General features: G+C 39.4%; 1 protein-coding gene across 6 annotated transcripts in view; it reads left to right on the forward strand.

Annotated features, from left to right (window-relative positions):
• rerea (arginine-glutamic acid dipeptide (RE) repeats a) overlaps nt 1–25,017 on the forward strand; it is a 179,922-nt gene that overhangs the window by 60,772 nt on the left and 94,133 nt on the right. For all 6 annotated transcript variants that reach the window (XM_073875234.1, XM_073875235.1, XM_073875236.1 and 3 more), the window contains exon 2: nt 22,160–22,625. In XM_073875234.1, coding sequence (XP_073731335.1) covers nt 22,304–22,625 — 322 coding nt within the window. In that variant the 5' untranslated portion in view covers nt 22,160–22,303. The remainder of the gene's footprint in view (nt 1–22,159; nt 22,626–25,017) is intronic.

Consider the following 25,017-nt stretch of genomic DNA (forward strand, 5'->3'; position numbering starts at 1 on the left):
GATAACTGGGTGGTGGTTGAAAAGACTTGTCTGAAACCGTTTTTGTTTCACAGCCTGCCTTATCTGATCTTGTTCTCCATGCTGTGCATGTGGAGGAAGCAGCTTGTATTCCCTCTTTGGTTTAGTGGTCATACTTTAATTTCATGTGACTTCTGAATATGCTAATTTCCTAAGGGTGTCTTTTACATGGGCGGCAGAATGTTTTGTTACTTTGCACGTTATGAGAGGTGCTATTTATACTAGGAAGGGCCTACTCTTTGTGCCTTAAGTGATCCCCAACCCATCCCCCATGCTAGGATGGTTTTCTTTCCTTTTTAGTTGTTTATGATTTAATCCTAAGCAACAAGATGGTATTTGGAATTGGATCACATTTTGGAAACAAAACTATTAGTATTGTTTGGGGAGTCACTCAAACTGATAAATCCAGGGTCGCGGACTTGTTTGGTCGCAGATTCGCTTCAATCACAAGGATAAGGATTAAATGTTGTTAAAAGATGGAATTGACCAGTCTATACACACATTGACATCATTAATCTCTAATCATAACAACTATGGATACAGTGTCCTAATCCTTTGGTTTATAGAAAATGGAGAGAGAGAGAGAGAGAGAAGAAAAGCTTTGATGAACCCCGTTACACATGCCATGGCTTTGAGGGTAGTCCGAGGTGAAAGAAATCAAACATTTAGTGAAGCGTCTCCAGCAGAGGAACTAAAGACTACAGCAGGGAACAGAATGTTTTCATTGTCTTTTGTTACACTTATGGAAACTCGTTTAAGCTAGATTACGTTGACTGTTTTAGCAGCAACAACATAAACAAATGGCTTTTGTGGACTAAACGCTACTTCCGGTAGACTTCCACATAGAATCAATAACAACAAAGTCCTTTTATTTTTGGTGGGGAATAAATGACAAGTAAATTAGCAACAACTATTAAACTTAGCTAACGTTACTGTATAAAATTATTGTATACAATATAGCTACAGGTCCTTGAATTCTTGCACACTTGGCAAACCTCTTTGCACAGTTGTGATCCACACTCGTCTTTAGGAAACCAAAACATTTTATTTTCTACAATGTATTTTTTCAGAGATCGGTTTAGCTACTAGCCAGACGATAAATTAATACAGATACTTTGGTTTAGGTGTGTAATCGCGACAACGTGTGCGTCCCATGAAACCGTCTATAGGCCCTGTTTACACCTGGTATTAAGATGCATTTTGGACGACGCTAAATACAAGTGTAAATGTGGTGTGAAATGTTTTGAGCTCGTTCACATTCAGAGGTAGTCGAAAACACAAAGCTAACGTTACTTTATAAAATGATTGTATACAATTTAGCTACAGGTCCTTGAATTCTTGCCCACTTGGCAAACCTCTTTGCACAGTTGTGATCCACACTCGTCTTTAGGAAACCAAAACATTTTATTTTCTACAATGTATTTTTTTCAGAGATCAGTTTAGCCACTAGCCAAACAATAAATTAATACAGATACTTCAGTTCAGGCGTGTAATCACAACAACATGTGTGCGTCCCATGAAACCGTCTGTAGGCCCTGTTTACACCTGGTATTAAGATGCATTTTGGACGACGCTAAATACAAGTGTAAACGTGGTGTGAAACGTTTTGAGCTCGTTCACATTCAGAGGTAGTCTAAAACGCATTCGAGCGGATGGCTTTTGTGGTGTAAACAATCAAGACCGCCTACTCTTCACCTACTGACCTTATGTGTGATGTACCCAGCACAGTAGTGTTCGACGCGGTCCTTAGACTTTCATTGATAAAACCAGAGTGGCTGCTCTCCACTTCTTTCATTTTTGTTTCATTTTGCATGAAAAGAGAGAGATTAAAACACCAGGTGTGAGCGAACATGCATCTCTCTTGTTCACTAGTGATCTGATCGACCAATACTTAATACCAGGCATCTTAATACCAGGTGTAAATGTGATCGTAGTTTACAACTAATTGCCCATTAATTGAAGTCTTCCACGATCCTAGAGGCACACACTTGCAAGCAAAAAAGTTAGCTCAATTTTAATTAAAATATAGCACAGGAATGTAAAAAAAATGCTGGAAATTTTGGAAACTTTTCATGGAAATATATGGAAATTGTGGCACACCATATAAAGACAAATCCGATGTCGGGGAAGCTAATAACTTTATGTGATATAGTTTGGATAAAATACCCAAATTCTATTTAATTCCTCATGTTTCCAACTTGGAATATTTCCAAAATTCCAGAGCTTTGCAACCCCTAAAGAAGCTTGGCATTTAGTGTTCTTGTTTTGAGGTTCTTGTCATCTTCTATGAAAGGCTTGGCTCGCTCTCTCACCAAATGACTTCTTGCTAACAACGTGAGTGCAGTATATTTTAATGTTCTTGTTATGATACATCTGGGTGCGGTGCCTTCATTTGCAGTCGGTGGGTGTATGATTAACTGTGTCATCCTTCTCCCTTAATAACTGCTTGGCTCTTTGCTTGAGCAGCTGAGAATGGCTGCTAAATGTTTAATGCCTAGGCGCACAATAACATTTAGCCTGTGTGTTTTCAAGGCAGAAACTACATAAGAAACAGATTTTTTTGCGTGTAATTGAATTATCCGACGACATTTCTTTTGCAAGCCGAGATCATTTTTCATTCATTCTGCATGTGTGTGTGATCCCCCACCTTTAAAAGCATCAAATGGGCGATAGCTGGATCAAAGACTGTGTGGCAGGGCTGACGGAGGGGTTTCTTCATAGTGTGTGTTGTAGCGGATCAGTTGATGCTCGGTGCCTGCTGAATGTTTGACAGGGCTTGGGCAGGCATGTTATTTAATCTGCTCGCATGATGGAACTGGCTGGTATTACGCTGCACATCTCCTCTGTGTGCCTTAATGGTGTCGCATCTATAACGCAGACCGAGTTCAGTTCTGTGGTGCAAGTAATGTTATGCTTGATGAATTGGAGAAAGGGCAAAGGTAATTAATGTCATGTTTGAGCTTCCTGTTGCCTTATTGTATTGTCACAGTTATCGCTATCAAAATGCGAGAAACCGTTAACGGATGAATGCTTGATCGACCAAAAGCCTATTCATTCGAATTTGTTTCAAGAAGATATTTGAGAACGATCAAGACGGACGGTTGGCCCAACGTTTCCAGGTTTGTCTTTGTCTCTTCGTAACTTGTAGGTGGACTCGCCTTTGTTTACAAGAATGTTGGCACTTTCCCCTTGATAATAGATACAGTAACCACAGGCGCCTGCTCATAGCCCTAGTGACAAAGAGACCTGACACTGTCAAACTATAAACAGCCCATGCAGCTGAGTCGTCTGAATGCTTCTGCTGCAGCAGGTACTAGCGGCAGATTGATATCTGTCTGGTAATAGGCTCGCCTTTGTTTGACTATATGGTAGCTTGTTTCAGCAATATCCTTTTTTTGTTTCTCTTAAGTTACTGTCTATACCCAAAGGTGGATAATGGTTACTTATGAATCAAATCTTTTTTAACAGCATACCTCCAGACTCGCATCGGACGATTCATGCATTAAACATATATATCTTGGCGGGAATGTTGTTGATGTCAAATAAATGTAAACCAGAGGAGTGCGAGAAGTTAATGGGTATAATTGAAACTGATATTTTTTTAATAAGCCCTAAAGCAGCTGAGCCCTTGCTCGAGATGTCTCGCACATGTTAAGTGAGAGGGGACATCTGGACCTGTTAATTCAGCACATGGTCATAAAGTGAGGTTGGGGTCCCACAGGCCTCACTGTTTTCCTGCTCTGTTAGGGATGTCAGATGGAGTCTTTATGCTTTTCTGCGTGCACACCCTTACTAGCATTCACTCTGTTCTTGTCATTGAGCGTCTGATGGAGAAATAAAACACACTAGATCCCTGGTGGTACATATATCTAAAAATTCCTCTTGGATAAACATGTTGGGTTGAAGCGTGTCTTGTTTCGAAACCAAACGCTTCGGACTGATGTTACAGAATGTAATCTGTTTCACACTGTAAAAAAAATCAGTAGAAATTGCAGCTGGGTTGCCGGTGACTTACCGTAGATTTAAATTAATTTAAGTTTAATAAGTTGGATGAACATTAAACGTTTACAGGTCTTTGTCTTTACAGAGTAAAACTAAAAAAACTGCATCAAGCAAAACATTCTGGGAAACAAAATCTGAAGCAAAAAACAGAAAAAGGTTGAGGATGATTTCTGGTTCCCAGAATGCTTTGCTTGAGGCTGTTATTGTATAGTTTTATTCTGTAAAGATAAACTTGTTAATATTTAAAATGTATTTAACTTTGAACAAACTCTTGCCAGTAAATAACATAAATTTAAAACTACGGTAAATTACCGGCAACCCAGATGCAATAACATTGTGATTATACGGAATTTTTTACAATGCACACTGTAAAAAACCTGTAATTTTACAGTTTTATATTACAGATTTTCCGCTTTTTTTAAATACAGTTAAAATGGTAAAATTACAGAAATATAACGCAAATTTATATATTCATTGTAAAATTACATGAAAAACACGTCAATGTGCCTAATGTATAACTGTATCACGAAAAATTTCTGTAATTTATTGTGCCCATTATTTTACACCATATTTTATTGCCGGAATTTTACAGTTGTTTTACAGATTTTTTTACAATGTAGTTTCTGTCAACTGTTGTAAAATGTCATTTTTTGCTTTACTGTGGGGTATAGTCTCAACCTCAACAAACTATCTTAAAGCTACTAGATAAAAATCAGAATCTGTGTTATTTTGGGTGGATATGCGTTTATCAAGATTACTACATTACAGTGACACCAAACTATGTTAGTAAGGGCCAAACACTTAAACAGTACAGAGACACAGACATGCATTGTTAGCCCGAGAGATACAGGGTGTTGTTGGATAAGAAGCCAACATAGGTCATCTGTATTCAAAAGGCAGGCATGTTGGGTTTTTCAGAAGAATTGTTAATTTAACGGACAAGTCTGTTTTTTTATTTTTAGGCAGAAACTGATTACTCCGCTAGGTCGGCTCTTCTCAGGCTATTGATTTATTTTGTTTATCCGTAGGTGATAAGTTGCCATTTTGTGACACAATATGCACATTGTTCTGAACAAACTAGGCAGTTGTTGAATAATAGTACAGTTTGTGTCTGAATTTATCTTTCTGTGATCAAATAATTCTGTCTTGGCTGGCAGAAGAAAATGGCTAGATCTTTCTTCATCCTGATAAAAAAGTGTAAAAATAGTATTGTTATGAAGTAGGTGAATGCAGGGTGTTTAAATGTAAGTGTCTAGAAGCATTTGTGGTTGATAAAATAATAACCTACCTACACTGCCAAAGAAGCTGGCACGGCGCTAAAAAGAAAAAAAATAATAGCCCCATTACGAGCAATATGAACTTTAAAGTGAAAAGGACAGGTTTTGCAAAAACATGACCATATGATGACAGTCATGCGCTCATGTTTGGTTGACTGATCATATTTAATGCAAACGGTCAGCATTAGTTTTGCGTGAATGGTTTACCTCAAATCTAAGACTTTGTGTGTTGACTGAAGTTTTATTGAGCCATGCAGCCATCCAGAGTTTTGCATTGTGGGTTTTTTTACAATGTTTTGGACACTATCCCTCAACATCACACATACTTGTGGATTGTTCCTCTGCTGGAACATTGAATGCAGATGTCAGGGTGGCTGAGGTGTGAACTTGTGAGAGCGGGGCTGGTTGGATGCCATGATGTCTCAGCGGTGCATAGCTTGACAGTTTTTCAGATGTCTAAAGCTTTGTGCCCTACAGACAAAGACACAGTGCCTCTAAAATGTCTCTACTTGGCCCGAGGAAGTTTCTTATATTTTTGCAAGATTGTAAAAAACTTCACCCTGTTTGTTTTGAGTGCTGGTATAGAGGTTAAAGCTCTGTTCCGGTAACCCAGATGCTCTGGGTTCAAACCACAGAGGTGATCCATGAGCCAGAAATTCGCTGTGCAGTATTATCGATATTTTGCCCTTGAGAAAAATGCACTTGTGTTAGGTCCTTAGTGAGTTGCTATCAAAGTCATTTGTCAGTTTGATAACTTGTGTATCTTCATAGCATCTGTTTCATGTGTGCAAATACTCTAATAAAGCACAGGCAGTGCAAAATAGAATAAATATTTACAATTGGGTAGTTTGTGATCAGTCGTGTTTGTTTTTGATTTTGCTTTCCCCGCAAGGTGTTTTATATTTACACATGCAGTAGGAATACAGTCTGTCTTTCATCAGAAACCTTTGCGAGTCAGAACTTTTAACTAGGCCAACCTCAGCGCAAGGGTCAATAGCATGGCCTTTAGGGATTTGCCGCTGACATGTTTGCCATCAGAGATCGTTCTCTGAATCAGCCTAATTAACCTTTCCACCAGAATTGTTTGTATTCATAATTTATTGTTTAGTAAGCGTTGCTCAGAAGTCATGCTTTATGTTTTGTAAACTGCTGCTAAATGCAATAATCTGAATTATTTTCAAAATAACTTCCCAAATATTTTCATCTGCAAATCATCAAAGAAATGGTTAAGAAACAGTAACCACTTAACTTGAACATGGACTTCCTTAGGTCTCATATTGTTTGTATTTGACAAAGGGAAACATGCTAGCTCGTGTTTGAACTAACTAATTGAGATCTTGTGCTTAGACACCCGAGTGTCTCATTTCGATCTCTGTTTCACAGAGTTGAACAAAGAGGGTTGCAGCTCTCACCACCTGCAAACCATTTTCACATTTAGCACGAGTAACAAAGAAAAAAACGTGTGAGCAGAAACTTTCAATGGCACGCTTGTACTTTCAGATCTTATTTTGGTGAGTAAACATTTAATGCAAGTGTATCACAGCTTTATTTATGCATTAAATCTGCTGTTTGCTCTGAATTATTCATGAGCTTGTAAATAATACATCAGCCTCCGTTTCTCAATGATTACTGGCTAAGATACAAATGGCGAGTTTGCTGATGATATCCTTATGTTTTGTGAGATATTTTTGGATGCACTTTGAGTAATGAACACATTATTAGGTAGTTTTATCCGTTACAATTGAATGAGCCATCAATCATATAGATGTTGGTATGGATTTTTTTCACGTTATTTTTTTTTTTGGCAGACCATGAGGGCTGAAATTATGATGTCACTTAAAGAGGTTTGGCACGTAATTGTTTGGGGAGGCATTAACTAGTTTTCCCTTTTAGCTTGACCTCCGTTTTAACCTGTGCGACTGGGCCAGTGTCATAAGAGCCACTGACACCTTTGATTTGATCCACTTCATCTGTCATCTCTTGCTCAGGAATAATTACAGCGGTGGCAGGCTGTGCCCTAGGGAGCGCTCAAGCCTGTGACCTTTTTGTTCCCTTAAACATGAGCCAGAGACAAAGGCGCAGGAGAGCGAGAGTTGTGATTAGGAAAATAATGGCTCTGACATGTTAGAGATTAAATTGTAAACAGGCTGCGAGACATATCAATACTTGCTGAGGTGATTGATTTTGCAACTACGGCTCCACTGGCTGTAACCAGCTGTTAACGCCGCTTTAATGAACGAGAATTCCGAAGCAAGGTTGTGCACCAAGACCTTTGCTGTTTATTTACCCGTGCTTGTATTCATCTTAGCCTTTTGCATTATCTTTGATTACAATAAATCGATGACTTGAACGGTCCGTCACATTTGAAAATGACAAGCTTGTTGTTGTTGTTGTGTGTATGCGTGGTGTGTAAGGAGGTGTCATTGAGAGGACAAAGAGAAAAACAGGGGGGTGAAACAGAAACTGTGCTCCATAGAATCAGCTCAATGGTCCTGTTCTTCATCAGAGTAAAGTGGCTCCATCTGAGCGGGAGGGAAATTATACTCTATTGTGGCAATACCCCACAATCCCACTTCAGTCTCCATTAAGCATAGCAGAGCTATTGAGTATTTGCCTTCCTACTTGATATTGCTACGGCTAGTGTGGAAAACAAATTTGTTTGGAAATTCTTAATTTTTCCTTCCCAAATCTTGATAGTTTGTAATTGTGGGAGTTGCGTATGCCTGACATGCAGGCCATGGTGGTGGATTTATGCTTGTGTATTATTCTGGGGGATTAATATGCGGGCGCCACAGGGTCACGCAGAAACATGGCCACCGCAGGGTCAGGTTATGGTTCACAGTCGGGGTAGTGTTACGCATTGGTTAAACGCAAGACACGATCTCGCCATTCATTTTAAAACTAGATTACACAGCTTTATAGTGAAATACAGTTTTTACTCTGAATGAACATAAAAACAATATCAAAGTAATGCGGAATGTTTGCGTAATAGTTATATTTGTACTGCTCAGCACACAAAGCTAATAATATGCTGGAAGATAACATGCTGTTCTGGGAACTGTGAAGTGTGTGCTTTGTAATCTTTATTTACTTTTTAATATCTTTTTATATACAAGTCCTATAAAGTTGGTCTGCCATGCTTCGTCTACTGCAGACAGATGGATTCGCCGCCTTCCTCTGAAGTTCTTGGCTATTCACAGGGTTCTTACAAGTCCTTGAAAGTTTGTGAATCTGGGGGGAAAAATTCAAGGCCCTGGGAAGTTTTTGAAAATATACATGCATTGATACAGGTTATTGAAAGTGCTTGAATCTATTTTATGCAAGAAGTTTTCTGGAAAAAATCCATATTCCCTGTGTGGTGTAGGATAATATTATAAAAATTCTAGACTTTTTAAGCACACGTGCTTAACTGTTCGCTTTAAATGCTTATATCTTCTGTATGCGAATGTTGATTCATACCAAAATGCTTTTTTGCATAGTTGTGTTTTACACATGAAAACGTCTCTGGTTACATATGTAACTTTTGTTCCCTGAGAAGGGAACGAGACGCTGCGTCTCTCTTGCCATAGTCCTTGCGTCCCTGTAACGCCGTCTTCGGCAATATTTCAGATAGCGATATACTTCCTGGCTCCCGCTTCACCCTGTCTTTGTCGTTAAGCCTCACCATTGGTTGAATTTGATATACACATTCATACACACTTGCCTCTGGAGGCATCCCCAAAGTGTCTCCCCCCCAATGACGCAGCGCGAGTTCCCTTAGAAAGGGAACTGTAACAATGTATCTTTAAAGGTAACACAATGTAACCTTGCTTTCACTTGAAATATGTCCCCACATTAACTCATTGAATTTGAGAGTATTGGACCTGGAAAGTCCTTGAAAAGTCCTTGAATTTGAAGTTAACTAAGGTGTTGGAACTCTGTATTCAGTAAACGTTAGATCTTGTAGAGAGAGTTCCCAGCACGTATGTAGAGTCTCCGTTTGGATCCCAGCCTGTTCGTTTGAGCTGCCATCGCTGGCAGGCCGTCCCATTGAGTCTTAAAAAAGATGTTTTGTTGTACGTCCAAAAATACCTGTGAAGTACCGTAGGTCGGCCCTAGGAGCTTTTGAAGCACGCAGGGTCCGCTGGAGACGCATTCGCACCCGACAGCAACCACCCACAAGGCTGAGGCATGAAATCTTTTCATCATTATACGCTTTAAGATGCCAGATTCAACCAGAGCCAAACGCTCACACAAGCAGCAAGCAACGGCCCTACTTAAATTTATGTTTGATTCGCAATGAAGATCCTTTCCTTATTTGGCAAGGGCAGATCTTCTATTTTGTTTTAGCACAGGCTGTTTAGATCATAATTTGGCATGTCAGAGGTACAAATGGGCTCTGAGATGCTAAATACGATACTTAAAATTCCCCCAGTCTAAACTTCTCTAGAAAGGAAGAAGTCTTTCTTATAAATACAATTGTTTCATTTCTTAGATATTTAAAAAAGATTTCTCTGATAAAACCAGCAGTAAGCGTTCCCTTTGGGAATTTGGGCACTGCCGCAGCCCCGGCTTGTGCCGATTAAAGGAACACTTGTAGGTAATCTGTTTGAATAAACCTCTCTCTGTTGCACATAGGGGGGAAATAGAGGGTTACAGACACGGGAAATGGGTGGGCTGGGAAAGAGAGTCGAAAATTTGGATTTCTTATCACCTCTGTACAATCCGCCACTCTGCAAGGATAAATATTTAATGATGGGGAAGCTGAAATAGAGCCCTAGCAGACTGAGTTGAAATGGATCTGCTATTTATATGCTGTACAGTTCCATAAAGTAATGGAATGGTTAGACAGCCCAAGGTTATTAGTGTACGTGCCGTTGATTCTTGCGTATGTTTGTCTTTCTCACAAAGGCAAAGTGGTCTTTTGCTTTGCCGCCGTTTTGTAACAATGACGACTTTAATATTCATAGTCCTGCAGCCTGAAGCAAACTTATTTGATTAGATTATCTATTTAGATTTAAATGATCTATTTTGAGCTTTATCTATTTCCATATTGATTTGTTTGTTTTGTATTTTCAGTACAAAGCCTGTAGTGTTTAACATTTGACTCGGCTAGAATACTGTTGCAAATGACTATTGGCATCTGTTTTTACTGAGCTGAGTTTATGTAGGTTTTTTGTTTAACAGGCATAGCACTGGCCACCAGGGATCCACAAAAATAACTGCGGACGTCCATTTAATATTCGCCTATTTGAAATAAATCATATATAATGTGTTTCGGCTGAGTCACAGAATCGGTGGAATATTTTGGACCGTGGCAGTGTTTTGACAGTTGCGCGCCATTGTTTCTGCGGGTCAGCCGAATAACATTGGGGCTCGAGTGGCACTCTCATTCTTGAGCCAAGTTGATAACAGATTCTTCCCGCGGTCCCTCTCGCATTGTTTTGACTTGTGATGATTTGGGCCGTTTTAGTGTAATCGAACGGTTCCAAAACGCTGCATGCTTTGTTCGCTGACAAACACAATGGATTACATTGTGGACAGAATGTTTCTATTGTGGGGATGCAACTCTCCCAGGCACTTCCGAATGGGTGGATTGGGTTACCATTGCCTTTTCATGGCCAGTTTGATAAGTGCTGATCAATGGAGCTCTTATCCGGAATCTAATTTGTTTTGGGGTTTTTGGGCTCGATGCTGATCTGAGATTATTCTTGTATGCTGTAAAATTTATCAGATGATACAGATGTTTGTGTTTTTTAGACCACTTGGATACTCAGACATTAATTACAACGATTCACATTCATTATTGAATTTTTGATCTGCTGTAGTGCAGAGGGTTAGAGATGTAGAACATGCTGCGACTCTGCCTTATCTTTGCCGAGTGGCTCATTAAGATGTTCCTCTTAGTAACAAAGACTGTAAATCTTCATCAGATCTTGTTTTCAGAAGATAACGGGACAAAATGCAAACAGAAATTGACGTGTGAGACTTGGGAAGTACTTATTAATAATTAGCCGAGGGACAAAGCTCTTTCGAAAGGGATTTTGTCTCATTTTTCTTACGCAGATTGTGTCGAAAGCCTGGGCTTTGCAACCAAGCCTCTGTCGTCTTTCATTAAAAGCGTGCCTGTCCCATAGTTGCGTGGTTCTCCATACTATTAGCATAGCTGAAATGTGCCCGACCGTTCTCTTTTAAAGGGGACACAGGTTGAGCTAAGGAGAACGGGCCTATTTAACAGCATGATACATGAGGGTTGCACGAAATCTACGTAGAGGAGCCGCTAAAAGAAAGAGCCGAAAAGGTCAGGCCACATTTCATTTCAGCCAAGCTTTTTATTAGCTCTGCACGGTGTGCAGTTTAGAGAAAATACAGTTGCTCAGCAGTCAATGGACTACTCATTTAGATTGACACATGTGTATACACTTGGATGAATGTGGCTCTGTGCTGAACATGCTCGCTCTGTTTATGAGCTTACCCATGCATTTCCAAGCTATTTTAACTCGGACGTACACAAACCTGCCCCCAGAGGTTCATTTATTGCCGTGCTATGGAAGAAATGGGCCAGCTTGCTAAAGAACACAAGGCTAGGGATGTGGTGTTGAATATTGTGATCATGACGCACTGTTAAAATGTTGTGGGCATTAAATCCAGTGCATTATTTGAATTGACTTTTTTGAGAAAAAGCGGCTTAGGAAAGAATAGGAAATCCTATTCTCTTAATTTGGCAGAACATTTATTATTATTATATATTATTATTATTATTATTATTATTATATATTATATTTAGGGCTGGGTGTCGATTCAGATGTTCCAGATCGATTCAATTTCGATTCTCGGTTTAATTTTCGATTCCAGTTTTCGGGTCGGTTTTTATCCTTGATTCAACTCAATGAATATAGATTTAATACAAATGCTATATTAATAAAAAGGACAGTGAACATAAGTTTACAAGTGGGTAATTAATAAAAAGAAATTAAAAGCCACAACACTATCGTTGTCGTCTTGCTTGCGAAATCTAAAGTGCTTCCATACCTCTTACTTTTTATGTGAAGGTGACATCAACGTCGATGAAGCACCTAAAACCGCCATTTTAAGCACTGAATGAAAAAATGACAGGCTCCTTGGTAACATTGCACAAGGCAAAAAAGAGACATCTAGTGAAGAAGACTAGTTATTTGATTAACGTTAATCTTACGTTCAATGTTTGCAGAAAAAAATATGGGAAAAAAAATCGATTCTGCTCTTTGAGAATCGATTCTGAATCGACCACGTTATAAAAAAATGATTAATCGATTTTTTTTTTTTTACATTTTCAATAGCTTTATTTACCTGCTAACTAAAAAAGATCATTTGTGACTTTTTTTACCTCCATCTGGTTAATTGTCCACTAGCTACTTTTGTAGTTAAAGCACCTTGGTTCCTTGGCTAAAACGGCCATGTTGCATAAGCAGCAACACCAGACCCCCACCCCCTCGCCCATCTCCCACTATGCTTTGTTGTAAAACACTGGGGTATTTTCAGAGTATGCATTGTGCGAATGCACCAAAGGCTGAGAGTGGTAATCTAATATATTAATTTTACAAAATGATGAAAAATCATCATGTCACCGTTTTCTTGAAGCCCCACACGCTATCTGTAAGTCTCCATTTCACACATGAATGCGTTACGAGTTAATCTGCCGGCTGCCACTGTACGCTGCTTTAAACACGACCCTGAACCCATTGTTTAGTTGCCTCCCTCTAGTAAACGTTTATTTATCTTTTTTCTAAACAGGTGCTCTTTTATGTCCCCGCACATCTTTAAATAAACCAGGGTCTGGTTTTGTGTATGGGTTGATAAGCGCACGCTCTTCCTGAGAACGGCGCAGTAAAACGGCAGAATGGTTAAAACCGTTCTAGTCAATGCATGTTTTATGAGCTGTCCAGAGAAGCTCTGATCCTGCTTGTTTCAGCACTGTTTTCATTACCCTCCAGTCACTTCCCCTCCTACCTCCTGCTCCGAGGCATGGAAACAATCTCAAATCTTGTTTACAGTGCGATGCATTTGGGCTCTGTACCGCAATAAGCCCAGGCAGTATAGACGTTAATCAAGAATGTGATTTTTGCTTTTGTGCAAACGTTGGAGCTGTAAGCTACCAAGACGTCGAGGACAGAGATTGGACACTGTAGGTGCCTTCAGCAGACTTCTGCGAAAATAAACAAACAACGAATGCGTGTTTCGTGTGGCCGGCGTTGGAAATAGTACTCTGGAGTGCCTCTGAAATTTATATTTATATTGGAGCCGAGTTGCCATAAATGGAGAGGTGGAGTAACAAAGAGGGTGTTAGTCACAGCAGACTTGAGCTTCTTAAAGACAGTCGGGTTGTGGTTTTACAGCGCAGGAGAGAGGTGGCTGATCCAGAAACAAAAGCCGCTCCTAATTAGAGGTAATACCGTCCTGTGGTATCTGGGGTGGAGGTGCTTTTGGCAGGGCTGTTACGCGTGTTTTTGAATGCCCTGCTTGTTCTTGGGACCATCTGCCGCCAGTTTGCCAAGAATGGAGAAAAGGCGGCACTAGATAACTAAATAATTTAGTCTGAAAATGTCGCGTTGACCCATTGGCATGGGCATCATCTTTAACCTTACGTTCTTAAAGACACATAATGAATAATGGTGTGAGAAAGAGGTCTTGAACAATAAGCATGAGTTGAGATCTCTCCTCCAGGCCTTGTGTTTTGTGTGATGATGATGATGGTGGGGGAGGTGAGTGACACAGTGCTGCCCCCAATTTCCCCACCCAGGCCCTCATAGACAGACACCAAGACCTCCATGCTTTCTTATTCTGAATAGGTCTCAGACTGAACGCTGGTTACTTTGAGAACTTTACATCTTTACACACATTATCAGTTTATTTTTTTTGCGTTTTTGTTCAGCTGTCATCATCCTAGCACTCTTTTTTGCGTCAGAGTTGATTGTATTTTGATTGAAGGGGGAAGAAATGTACAGGCGTTGCTGCTACATAATCTGAATCCATTGAAACAGTGAATAGGCTTTTGTGAATGCCCGCATTCACTTTGAATTCATTGCATTGTGAATCAAAGTAGATGAGGGGAGGTTGGATGTTATGTTAATATCAGAGCATAATGTTAATATCCTCCTGTTTTTATGATGGATTTATTGTGTTTATTTGCAATTGATTGGGTATTGATTTTCTTTGCTTGGTGAGGACAAACCATGGACGGATCTGATACTGCATTTGCCCTTTAAATATTACTTTCTTCAAATGTATATTGATTGTTTAATATACATACCCTTACCGACTTTTATTTATTAAATCGGACATTATGGCCCTTTTGACATTCATCAATAATCACTCTACAGTTTTTGTATTCGGACGAAATAGGATACAGCATTCTCCGCCTTTGTTTTTATCATGCTCCCACTCAAATGACTCCTCTGGTGATGATACTCCATTTAGATGTTTGCCACACAGCCTTAAAAGCACAGCGCTGGAATAACCAGAGATCTTACCGCCACACAGCAAACTGGTCTGAGAGCCCTCAGTGTGGTTTGCAGTGTTTTTATGTCTTACAGTGTGAAATGAAGTTACTCCCAGGCCTGATGCTGATAATAGACACGAGCACTGATGGGGAGCCGGCCCCTCCGGGAAAACTGCAGTGGGAATACACACTCGCATACACAGCCTCTTACTATCTGTGTATACTCGGATTGCTTAGAGCTTAGCCTTCAGCCTCGGGTTTACAGGCGCCTTAGATTAACTGCTTGACTCGAAGATTGACTTCTGTATTTAAATCATAAACCTTGGCATAGCCTTCAAAATAATACAAGCATTACGGTATAATGGTGTCAAAATATTTTCTTTTGATGAATTTCAATACTGTGCTATATATGAAGAGTTCGCAATTAAAACCCTTTAAGTGTGTCTGACATGTTTTCTATGAGTATTTCTTTTTCAGGCACTTATGTTTAGGTTCAGTAATTTCACTTGAAAAACCATGAAAAGGTTAGTAGTCAGTTATTGAAATGCCTTATTTTCACAAATGTCACTTTAGTCATTCATTGGTATTTCACAAATTTGATTGTCTTTTGCTGCAAAACCCTCTAAGTGCATGCAAAAAACTGCCCACTTTTAATGAAGTATCAGTCGTTCTTCACTGTCTTTTCTTAATAAAGGGTAAAAGGCTCAAAAATTAGATGATCCTAAAATAAAAATATCCTAAAATATTCGGTAAACCTCCTTCAACTCCTGTAAAAACTCTTTGACGTATGAGTGACATTCTTCGTCCAGTTCTTAAGCTGTGTACTTAGAGGTAGGGCTGTCACAATGATTAAATAATCGTCTCATCTAGGGCTGGGTTTTGGCAAGGGCCTCCTGATGCGATACATGTGCCATGATACGATACATATCACGGTACAATACAATGCGTTGCATGTTGCGTGCGATACATTGCAATACTTTATTTTTACACATTTTTGATAAAATCGAAAGAGCTGTTTTTAAATTTTCTGCCATGTTCTCACTCCCTCTTACTTCTGAGACATTGTCCGAATGGCTGTTTATGGCAGACAACTGGACAGGGACAACTACAGCAGTGGCAGAGGAGGTCGTTTGATGCACACAGAGGGATTTGATGGCTTTTAAAATATTGATAGTAGAGATCGAAATATCGATAAGCTATCGATACAGCTAACCATCACGATAGTTAGCCGTATCGGTGTTATTGCACAGCCCTAGTCTCATCGCGACTGTTTGACCTCATCGCGATTGATTTCAGATCACCGCAATGATTGCACATCTCTCTAAAAACACAAGGGGGAGCTGTAGCGCCTGTATGAACGAGACTATTGTTCCTTACCTGACAGTATAATGTGATACATTGCAAAACCATTCAATACAGTGGAAAAACAGCATTTAAAGAAATGCTGCAAAACTTTAATAAACATTATGAACTATTTATCATTAAATAATTACTTTTAAATATGTGTTATGTATATTAATATTCACTGCTAGGTAAACTTGCAAACGATTTAATTTAAATAATCACAACGATGTATAAAAATTATTTCATGAACAAACAAAATATATGAGAATTAAATGTCAATTAATCGTCATAATCTGCAAAGCCATAAACCATGCAATTAATCGTCACAATTTATTAGGCAATTATCCGCCAGAAAAATGTCATAATCGTGACAGCCCTACTTAGAGGACTTTGCTGAAAAATCGTTATGGCGTTTGATGCATTTTGCAAAAAAATTTGGTAGCATAAAATTTGGGATGCATAACGATTAATCGCGATTAATCTACAGCAGAAAATATGTTTTTTTGTTTACATCATATGTGTGTTAACTGTGTATAATAACTTTGTATAGATAAATGCACACACATGCATGTGTATATTTAAGAAATGTTTACATGTGTGTATACATTTGTATATTTATGTAGAATTTGTGTTATATATAAATACTTAATATATAATTTTTTTCTTAAAACTATAAATGCATGTGTGCATATTTATACATTATTATTATAAAGTTCACACACATATATGATGTAAACAAAAACATTATTCTGCTATAGATTAATCACGATTAATCGTTATGCATCCCCGTTATGCATCCTAATATCAATATCTCATTTTTAACAGAGGTGGGGTTTAGCATCATTTCCATATGAGCTTTTCATTCGTAACAATTTTTGCATGGTACTTCTAAAAGCCAAGTACTATCTTAAAATATCATTGCTAGTGTAGATATTAAGTCTATGGAGAAATTTATTCAGCAGTTTTTATTTGCACATTCAATTCCAGAGTCATAGACTTTGACTGTCAGACTACTTGATCAAAGTATATTTTGTTATAATGGATACCTGTATATATCTCCCTTTGTTCTGACAGATGTATATGCAGCACTAAAAACCTGATCGCTCCCATATGATTGATGTTTTTATTTGCTTTTTAAGCTTTGTTTATTTCCAAAAACAAAGCAAGCATAAATATATAAAATTAAATGTTTCTGATTTGCACCTGCTTAGATTCTAATAGTTAAACCAAAACAACAAATCAAATCTCATTCTGTTGAAATAATAATATTTATTCATACAGAATAATCTCAGTATTGCCGGATGCTTGATGCATCTGTTCCAGGCTTTCCGGCACCACAGCGTTTTCGTCTTTTCAAATGTAAGATTTTGTTCTTCTTATAAAAGAGTTGTTTGTTAAAGGTTTTAAATTGTTAAATGTGACCGTGATCATCTTTAATTCCAGTTTAATAATAGTTTAAATGGTTAACAATTCTTAGAAGTGTATAGTTTGTTCATCTACTCATGCAAGACTCACAGGAACAGAATGCATAGATATCAATCTGACAGGAATGAGTCTGTAGGGAGTTATTCTTTGAAAGAAGGCCTTTTCGCACATTATTTCACTTAATGGATCGGGCTTTGGTGGTAATGCTTAAAGATCCATCAGCATGTCAATGCAATTTAGAACTCAATAAAAACTGTTTCTATGTAGAGAGGGTCCTTCAATGTACCACACAACCATATCAATAAAGTAGTCATTTATGGAGGAGTACAGAGTAATTGTTGGAAATAGGCAGTAGTGGCCATTATGTTTTAGTGTAGGCTGGATTTTATTTAATACAGTCTTTCCAGAATAAACGTACCATCAGACAAATGATGCTTTGAATCAGTATTTACAGTAGGGATTATGGTGTTTCATCATGTAAACTTTTGCAATTGCATCGCTGTAAGTTATAATTTGACACAATTTTCTATTGGCTCAATCTGTGCTGCGCTTTCATCAGCCGAAGCCGAAATCTGTTTTGATTACTTTGCTGGACCAGTGATGTTTTTTGTTTCTGTTGAACCTCTGCTTCAGAAGTCTGTTGTTTTATTTATTTATCGAGCTTTTCGCTTTTTTGCGCTGTGGCAGAATAGATTGATTTCAACAAAGCTGTTTTCAGAGTAGCTCTGTTGGATGAGATTTGAATGAGACATTTGTCTGATAAATCGGAGTTACTCATATTGCAGATAATGTTTTGTTTGATATGTTCTGAGGCTAATCTCCCCTGCCGAAAACATAATCATATCAGACACGTATTTCACAACTTTCCATCCTTTCGGGAAGCCTCCGGTAATCCTCACCAGGCAAATTTCTACCGTTTCATAATGCCGTGATTGAAAAATAATTCGCAGCATCTGGGATCTCCATAAAATGTACATATATTATTGTATTACTTTTTTTCTTCTCATTAATAGATCTCTCTCTATTGTCTGCTCATTCTTTGCCACCGACTTAAGATTTTATAAACTACCCAGGCTACATTCAGAAATGAATCACCTGGCGGTTTTGCTTTGTGAAATGGCGTTTGTGTTTGCATGTCCTTTCACTGGCTTTTGCCTCAAATCACAGAGATGAATGCACCGGCCTATTGGCGTAATAGGAGAGTGATTTAGGATGAATAAAACATGGAGCATGAAAGAATAATGTTGAAAAAGGAGTGTGTTTTGTAATAGAGCCCTGCTGCGTGCCCATTGTGAGGTGATGTGTTAATAGTGGGAGAGCAACTGTGTGGTTGGAAGGGGTGAGAAGGTCTAATTCATGAGCTTCGCTGAAGGAGAAATGTATTTTTATTTAAAACCTCCTGGCTCACACCCCTTGACTTCATTGCAGTAATGGAAATGGTAAAATAGGTGCTGTTGGCCGAGACCCCTGAAGCTTTTTTCCTTTTTTTTAACCAGCTTTCACAAATGGCTGATTTTTCTCCCTCCCTGCCTCTTTTTCCCTCCCTTTTCCATTAAGACAGCTGGTATCTCTCAAAAGGTCCTGCTCTGGTGATTGATGTGTAATGGCTTCAAGCCTCACCTGCCCCACTGCGTGTTATTCATCTGTGGCTACTGTTGAGAGGGGAACTTGCCACTGCTTAATTGGTCCTGGTTACTATTCAGTCGCCACGTGAACCGTTGCATTGTCGCTGGTCAGTGCTATGAGCCACCTATAGTCGCAAATATAAAGCTGTTTGCCTTGTTATAAATGAGACACTCTTTGCAGGTGTCTGGAAGTAGGTGTGGATTGCTAATCTTTCTTTAAATTGTATATTTTTATCATATGTCATGCATCTGTACAACTCTTATCTTGCGTAGGCAGCATGTTGCAGTGTTGTCGTAATACCTTAATTATGTTTCTATACTGTACCAGCTAAAGTATTGTCATGTTTTTTCATTCAATCATGGCTGTATCACCAAATAAGGGGTATAATCTAGTTTTCACATAATTTGTTTGATTATGAAGAGCCAGCAATTTAAAGTCGTTTTTTATTTTATTTCTTTATCAAAGGTTTAGCAGAAAATCTTAGCAGAAAAGGATTAGTCCATCCAAATAATTTACTCACCACCATGTCATCCAAAATGTTGATGTTTTTCTTTATTCAGTCGAGAATAAATTGTTTTTTTTTAGGAAAAAATTCCAGATTTTTCTCATTTTAATGGACCCCAACATTTAACAGTTTTAATGCAGTTTAAAATTGCAGTTTTAAGGGACCTTAAATGATCTCAAATGGGGCATAAGGGTCTTATCTATCGAAACAATTGTCATGTTTGGCAAGAAAAATAAAAAATATGCACTTTTAAACCACAACTTCTCGCCTTCATCCCGTTCTGTGACGCGCTTGAGCGACCTCACGCAATTGCGTAATGTCGTGGAAAGATCATGTGTTACATATGAAACGGACCATTTTAAACAATAAACTGACACAAAGACATTAATTAGTATCATTTCACATACAACGACGTCAGAACGGTCCTCTTTCTGCACACTTGTAAACTCTGGGGCGTAGTTTCGCATACGTCATCCATGACCTCTTGACGTGATGACGTATTACGTGAGGTCATGCTGCTGCGTCACAGGACCGGAGAAAGACGAGAAGTTGTGGTTTAAAACCAAAAATGACAATCGTTTTGCTAGATAAGACCCTTATGCCTCGTTTGAGATTGTTTAGAGTCCTTTGAAACTGTAATTTTAAACTGCATTAAAACTAAAACGTTTTGGGGTCCATTAAAGTCCATTAAAATGAGAAAAATCCTGGAATGTTTTTCTTCTCGACTGAACAAAGAAAGACATCAACATTTTGGATGACATGGGGGTGAGTAAATTATCTGGATTTTTTTTTAAAGAAAATTGACTAATACTTTAATGTTGCTACTGTATGAAAGTGTAGTGCTGTATATCTTGTAATGCATTAACATGAAGAGCTCAGTATTGTAAAGTAGTTTGTAGTTTCCCCCATCCAATCCTTACGCACATTTTTTTCAAGGCTCGAGTATACATTAACATTTAAATTATTTAACAGATGCTTTTATTCAAAGCGTCAACTGAGAACAGGCAATTTATATGAAGGCAACAACATTAGTGGGGCCACAATAACAGGTTTCAGGAGTAAGCCGGCATATTGTGATGCTATCGTGAACATAACATTTCCTAACATTCAGCTTTAGGTGATTATTTGGGCTATGACGTTTCATCAGAGCTTTGTAATCGTAATGTAAGCGTTGAGGTTGATGAGGAGAGCAGCTGCCCTGTCAGTCGACATTGACTTTCAAGATGACAGGCGCCATTGACACGGCTGCTTGTCAGCAGCACCGGCGTGCCTGTCATAAGCCATTTCTCTTCATTTTTATACCTGCTCTGTAAACACACCTCTCACACAGACAAACACTCCTCCCGCAGGCTCGCACATTTCTAAATTCACTCATCCTTGCTTTTTCTTGCCAATTGTCAGGTTGAGCCGCACCAGAGACTGTAATCTTTCCAGTTTATCTGAAGACGGGATGTGGTTTGAACCAAGTACAATGCACTCCATTTTTGCTGAATTATTTCACTCACATCTAATTTTGCTGTTTGGCTTTTAAGTGTTTTTGCCAAGAAAAGATTGATCTTTATTTTCATAAATGTTGGCTTAAAAGCGGATGGCGTTGTAAACACAGGATTTGATCCAGAGCTTGTTTGTTGCCAGCTTTCTGTCCGCTCTGATTTCCACGGGTGAGCGCTGTGCTAGCTGAGGTAGGGCCGCCTCTGGCCAGGCAGTGACCGGCATACACAACCGTCAAACATTCGGGCCTGAAGGGATCTTCACAGGAGATGCCTTGTATTGTTCGGGAGAGGCAAAGAAATTCTCTGGCTTGAAATGGGTAGTCGTGCAAGGGTCTATATAAGCCTAATACCCTGTAAAACGTGCAGCTGAGCCTATTTGATAATGCAGTGGGGAATCCTGTTTAGGTCACCGTGTGGGGAAACATAGTGGCGCTTTTCATCCGCAAGCAGAAATGAGCTGGGGAATAGAGCGGGCGGCTTGAAGTTAGTGCTCTTTTGATATAGCTGTGCTCAGAGCTCTCCCGAGGACACGCGTCGCCGCTGTGGAGAAGACTGCCGATTGATGTTCCTTTTGCCGCGTGGCGTCACAGCGCTGCTCGCGGGCTCCGATTGATTAAAATGATTGTGTGTATATCAACAGGCCTTTCTTTTTAATATATCTCACGGTCTGTTGGGGAAAGGATATTAGCATGACACATCAAGAGCGTGACATTAAAGCTGAAGTAATTTCTGCGTCACCAGATAATGTTCGTTTTCAAATTCCTGTCCAAACCCTCCCACCTCTTTTTATTGGTTGAACAATTATATGGTCACGCCCCAAACTATCAATTTGATAGGATTGTTAAGAAAAACCTCTTTCACCTTTAAATGGCTCAATTACTTTCATTGTATGGTGTGGGGAACAGGTTTAACCAAACAAATGCTTCCGCTTTAATGCACATTTCTAGCTTCAGTTTACATTATCATGATAACATCACTAACAGTGTCATTTTCATTCTCTCTCTTTCTTTAGCTCTTCTGAAACACTGGGGTAGTTGGTGTGGCCAAATTTTCCCTGGATTTGATTGGTAAATTCAGAAGACTGAAGCCCAGGCTCACAGTCTACCTTTCACGGAGGCCCAGCCGTGAGAGGACAGAGGAAGGCACGTGGCGAATCATGACTGCCGACAAAGAGAAGGACAAGGAGAGAGAGCGCGACCGTGACCGAGACAGAGACCGCGAGAAGCGGGACAAAACGCGGGAGAGCGAGAGCTCCCGGCCCAGGCGTAGTTGCACGCTGGAGGGCGGGGCTAAGAACTATGCAGAGAGCGAACATAGCGAGGATGATGACAACGAGACGCCTGGGGCCGCTAACGCCGAGGAGGGCACTAAGAAAGGCAAGAAAAAGTTGCCCAAAAAGAAGTCACGCTACGAGCGGACGGAGAACGGGGAGATCACTTCCTTCATTACAGAGGACGATGTTGTTTACAGACCTGGCGGTAAGTTGCATTAGCAATTGTGTTATGTTGCATATATTTTTTTGTCTTGCTGTTCAGTATCCATCAATCCAATGCTTTTTTTGTGAAATTTGAGGCGTTCATATATCATACTATGTCACCTTTGAACTGTATGGACAAGTACGTAGGGAGCAATATTTAGATAACTTTACTGAAAAAAGGTGCATTAACATAAAATAAACATGCCACCCAATCCCCACGAGAAATGTGTTATGAATCTTAACATGTGAATATGAAGGCATTTATTTTCATAGCTGCTGGGCTTGACTAAGTTAATTTACCGCCTCTTCATAAAATGCAAAAGAAATCGCAGTGGTGATGTTTACAAAAGCTTATTTTTCACACTTCACTTTCTAAAGCAGACAAGACAGTCGTCTTTGTCTTCTCTGTGCGTGGCAGCAAAAATGAAAACGGCCCACATTAGGTCTTTATTAGGCATTAAGACTGAACCTAGACCTGAGCAATAACCTTTTCCTATGCTGTAAACATGGCCTCTCCTTCACCTGCTGTTTAGAAATTGGTTGTACACGAGACTAGAGGGAAATGTCAACACTCCGGCATCGGGTAAAGCACGGCCGTGTAGCTCAGCTGCCGAGCGCATGTAGTCCTAAATCATCCCTGCCATATCTTTCATTTATTTAGCAGCAACGGAAAGGTCAAGCAGTTGCGTGCTGCCAATGCTTAGTTATTTAATGGGAAGACAGTGAAAATTATAGCCATTGTGTAATTTCCACTCTCCCCACCCCTTTCTTAGTGTGGATGTGTTTGCTTAGAGAGGCAAAGAGAAAAATGTGGTGATGGTTGCCCTCCTCCTCCTTCAGCCGTTTTCCCAGTGGAATCGGGCTGGAGGCATTATCTGCCGAAGGTCCTTGAAAACACAGTTGCTCCATCTGAAGCTCTTTCTGTAATAACCCTGCAGAGCCTCCCCGGCTCTGCTTTGGAGAGCTCTGCCGCTCTCCTTTAGATAAGACTGAATTGAATCAGACATATCCGAGGCATGTCGTTCGATGTTTGTCAGTGTCGGTGAGGAGAATATAAAGGTGTATAAATGTGACGTCGTCGTGTTTCGGAGGAAAGATCTGAAGCTTTATAGCTCTTTTCTTGTTTGAACAGAGCAGGTGAATTGTGAGAGAAATAAAATTTCCTGTCGGTTGTGTTTTGTTGTAATATTAATTATTATTTATATTTTGTTCAGGGTTAAAAAACTGAAACAGGAAGTGCTAAACTATATATAGTATATACGTTTTTTTTTTTTCAAAATGCTATAAATCTATTGAATCAACATTTTATTTATTAAATTCCCATCAAAGTATTATTTTGTTTTTGTGTGATTGTTGATCACGAAGTACAAGATTCTGTGTATTCAACGTGCCGCCATTGTTGTTTACAATGCGTGGAATGGTGTGCTGTGATTTGTTGAGCGGATTTATTGCATTCTGCAGAGGAGGAGGACTGGCGTTTATTGTGTTTTGGGAAAAAGGGAGAAAAGATGACAGAATAACACGCGGATATCGGATTTTGCGTAAAATTAAAAATTTGCTTTTAAATACTGACCTGATACAATACTGATTTGGCCGTAACTCGGTATTTTTTAAATGCCGTTTATCACGCCTTAGAACCAAACTCTATGGGGCTGTTTACACTTGGTATCAAGATGTGTTTTCATCGATCGGATCACAAGTGGACGAGAGAGACACATTACGTTTACACCTGGTATTTAAATCCGTCTCTTTTGTCCACTTTCGACCGCTTCTGTGCTGAATACTATGAGGGGGTGGTCTGTGAGACGGTGGGCGAGTCTCTCAGCTGTCATTCAAACCCGAGCGGGAGTAATGATGAGTTTATATGGACGCAAACTAATATTATGTCAGAGTGCACTGCTTGTTTAGCAAGTAAACATGCTGCACAGTGTTTTGTACATGAGTATGTAAGAGCTTTCTTTGAATTTTCAGCGCAATTGATGAAATAGGATCGCGCAACTTTCACACGCTTTCAAAACGAAACTACGGAGATCAGCCGCTTAGTTTTATCAATGAAAGGCTAAAAATAGCGCTGTTCACCGAATGTTCACGCCAGAAGTCAAAAAAGACGTAAAACTTGTGCTCAGTACCTCAGATTAGATAAATGGGCGGAGAGAAGGCGGTCGCGTGTGGCTGTTCGAACGCAATCAACCACATGTGCGTTCCGCAACTCCAAAGCGATCCGATCGAAAGTGGTTTCGACCACCTCTGGATGTGGTTGAAAGTGGTCGAAAGTGGACGAGCTAAAAACGTTTTGAACACCGTTTACACCTGGCATTAAGGTCGTCCACTTGTGATCCGATCGACGAAAACACATGTTGGTGCCAAGTGTAAACAGCCTCTATGTGTGTATA

Source organism: Misgurnus anguillicaudatus, chromosome 13 (genome assembly GCF_027580225.2).
Source record: "Misgurnus anguillicaudatus chromosome 13, ASM2758022v2, whole genome shotgun sequence".
NCBI classification, from domain to species: Eukaryota; Metazoa; Chordata; class Actinopteri; order Cypriniformes; family Cobitidae; genus Misgurnus; species Misgurnus anguillicaudatus.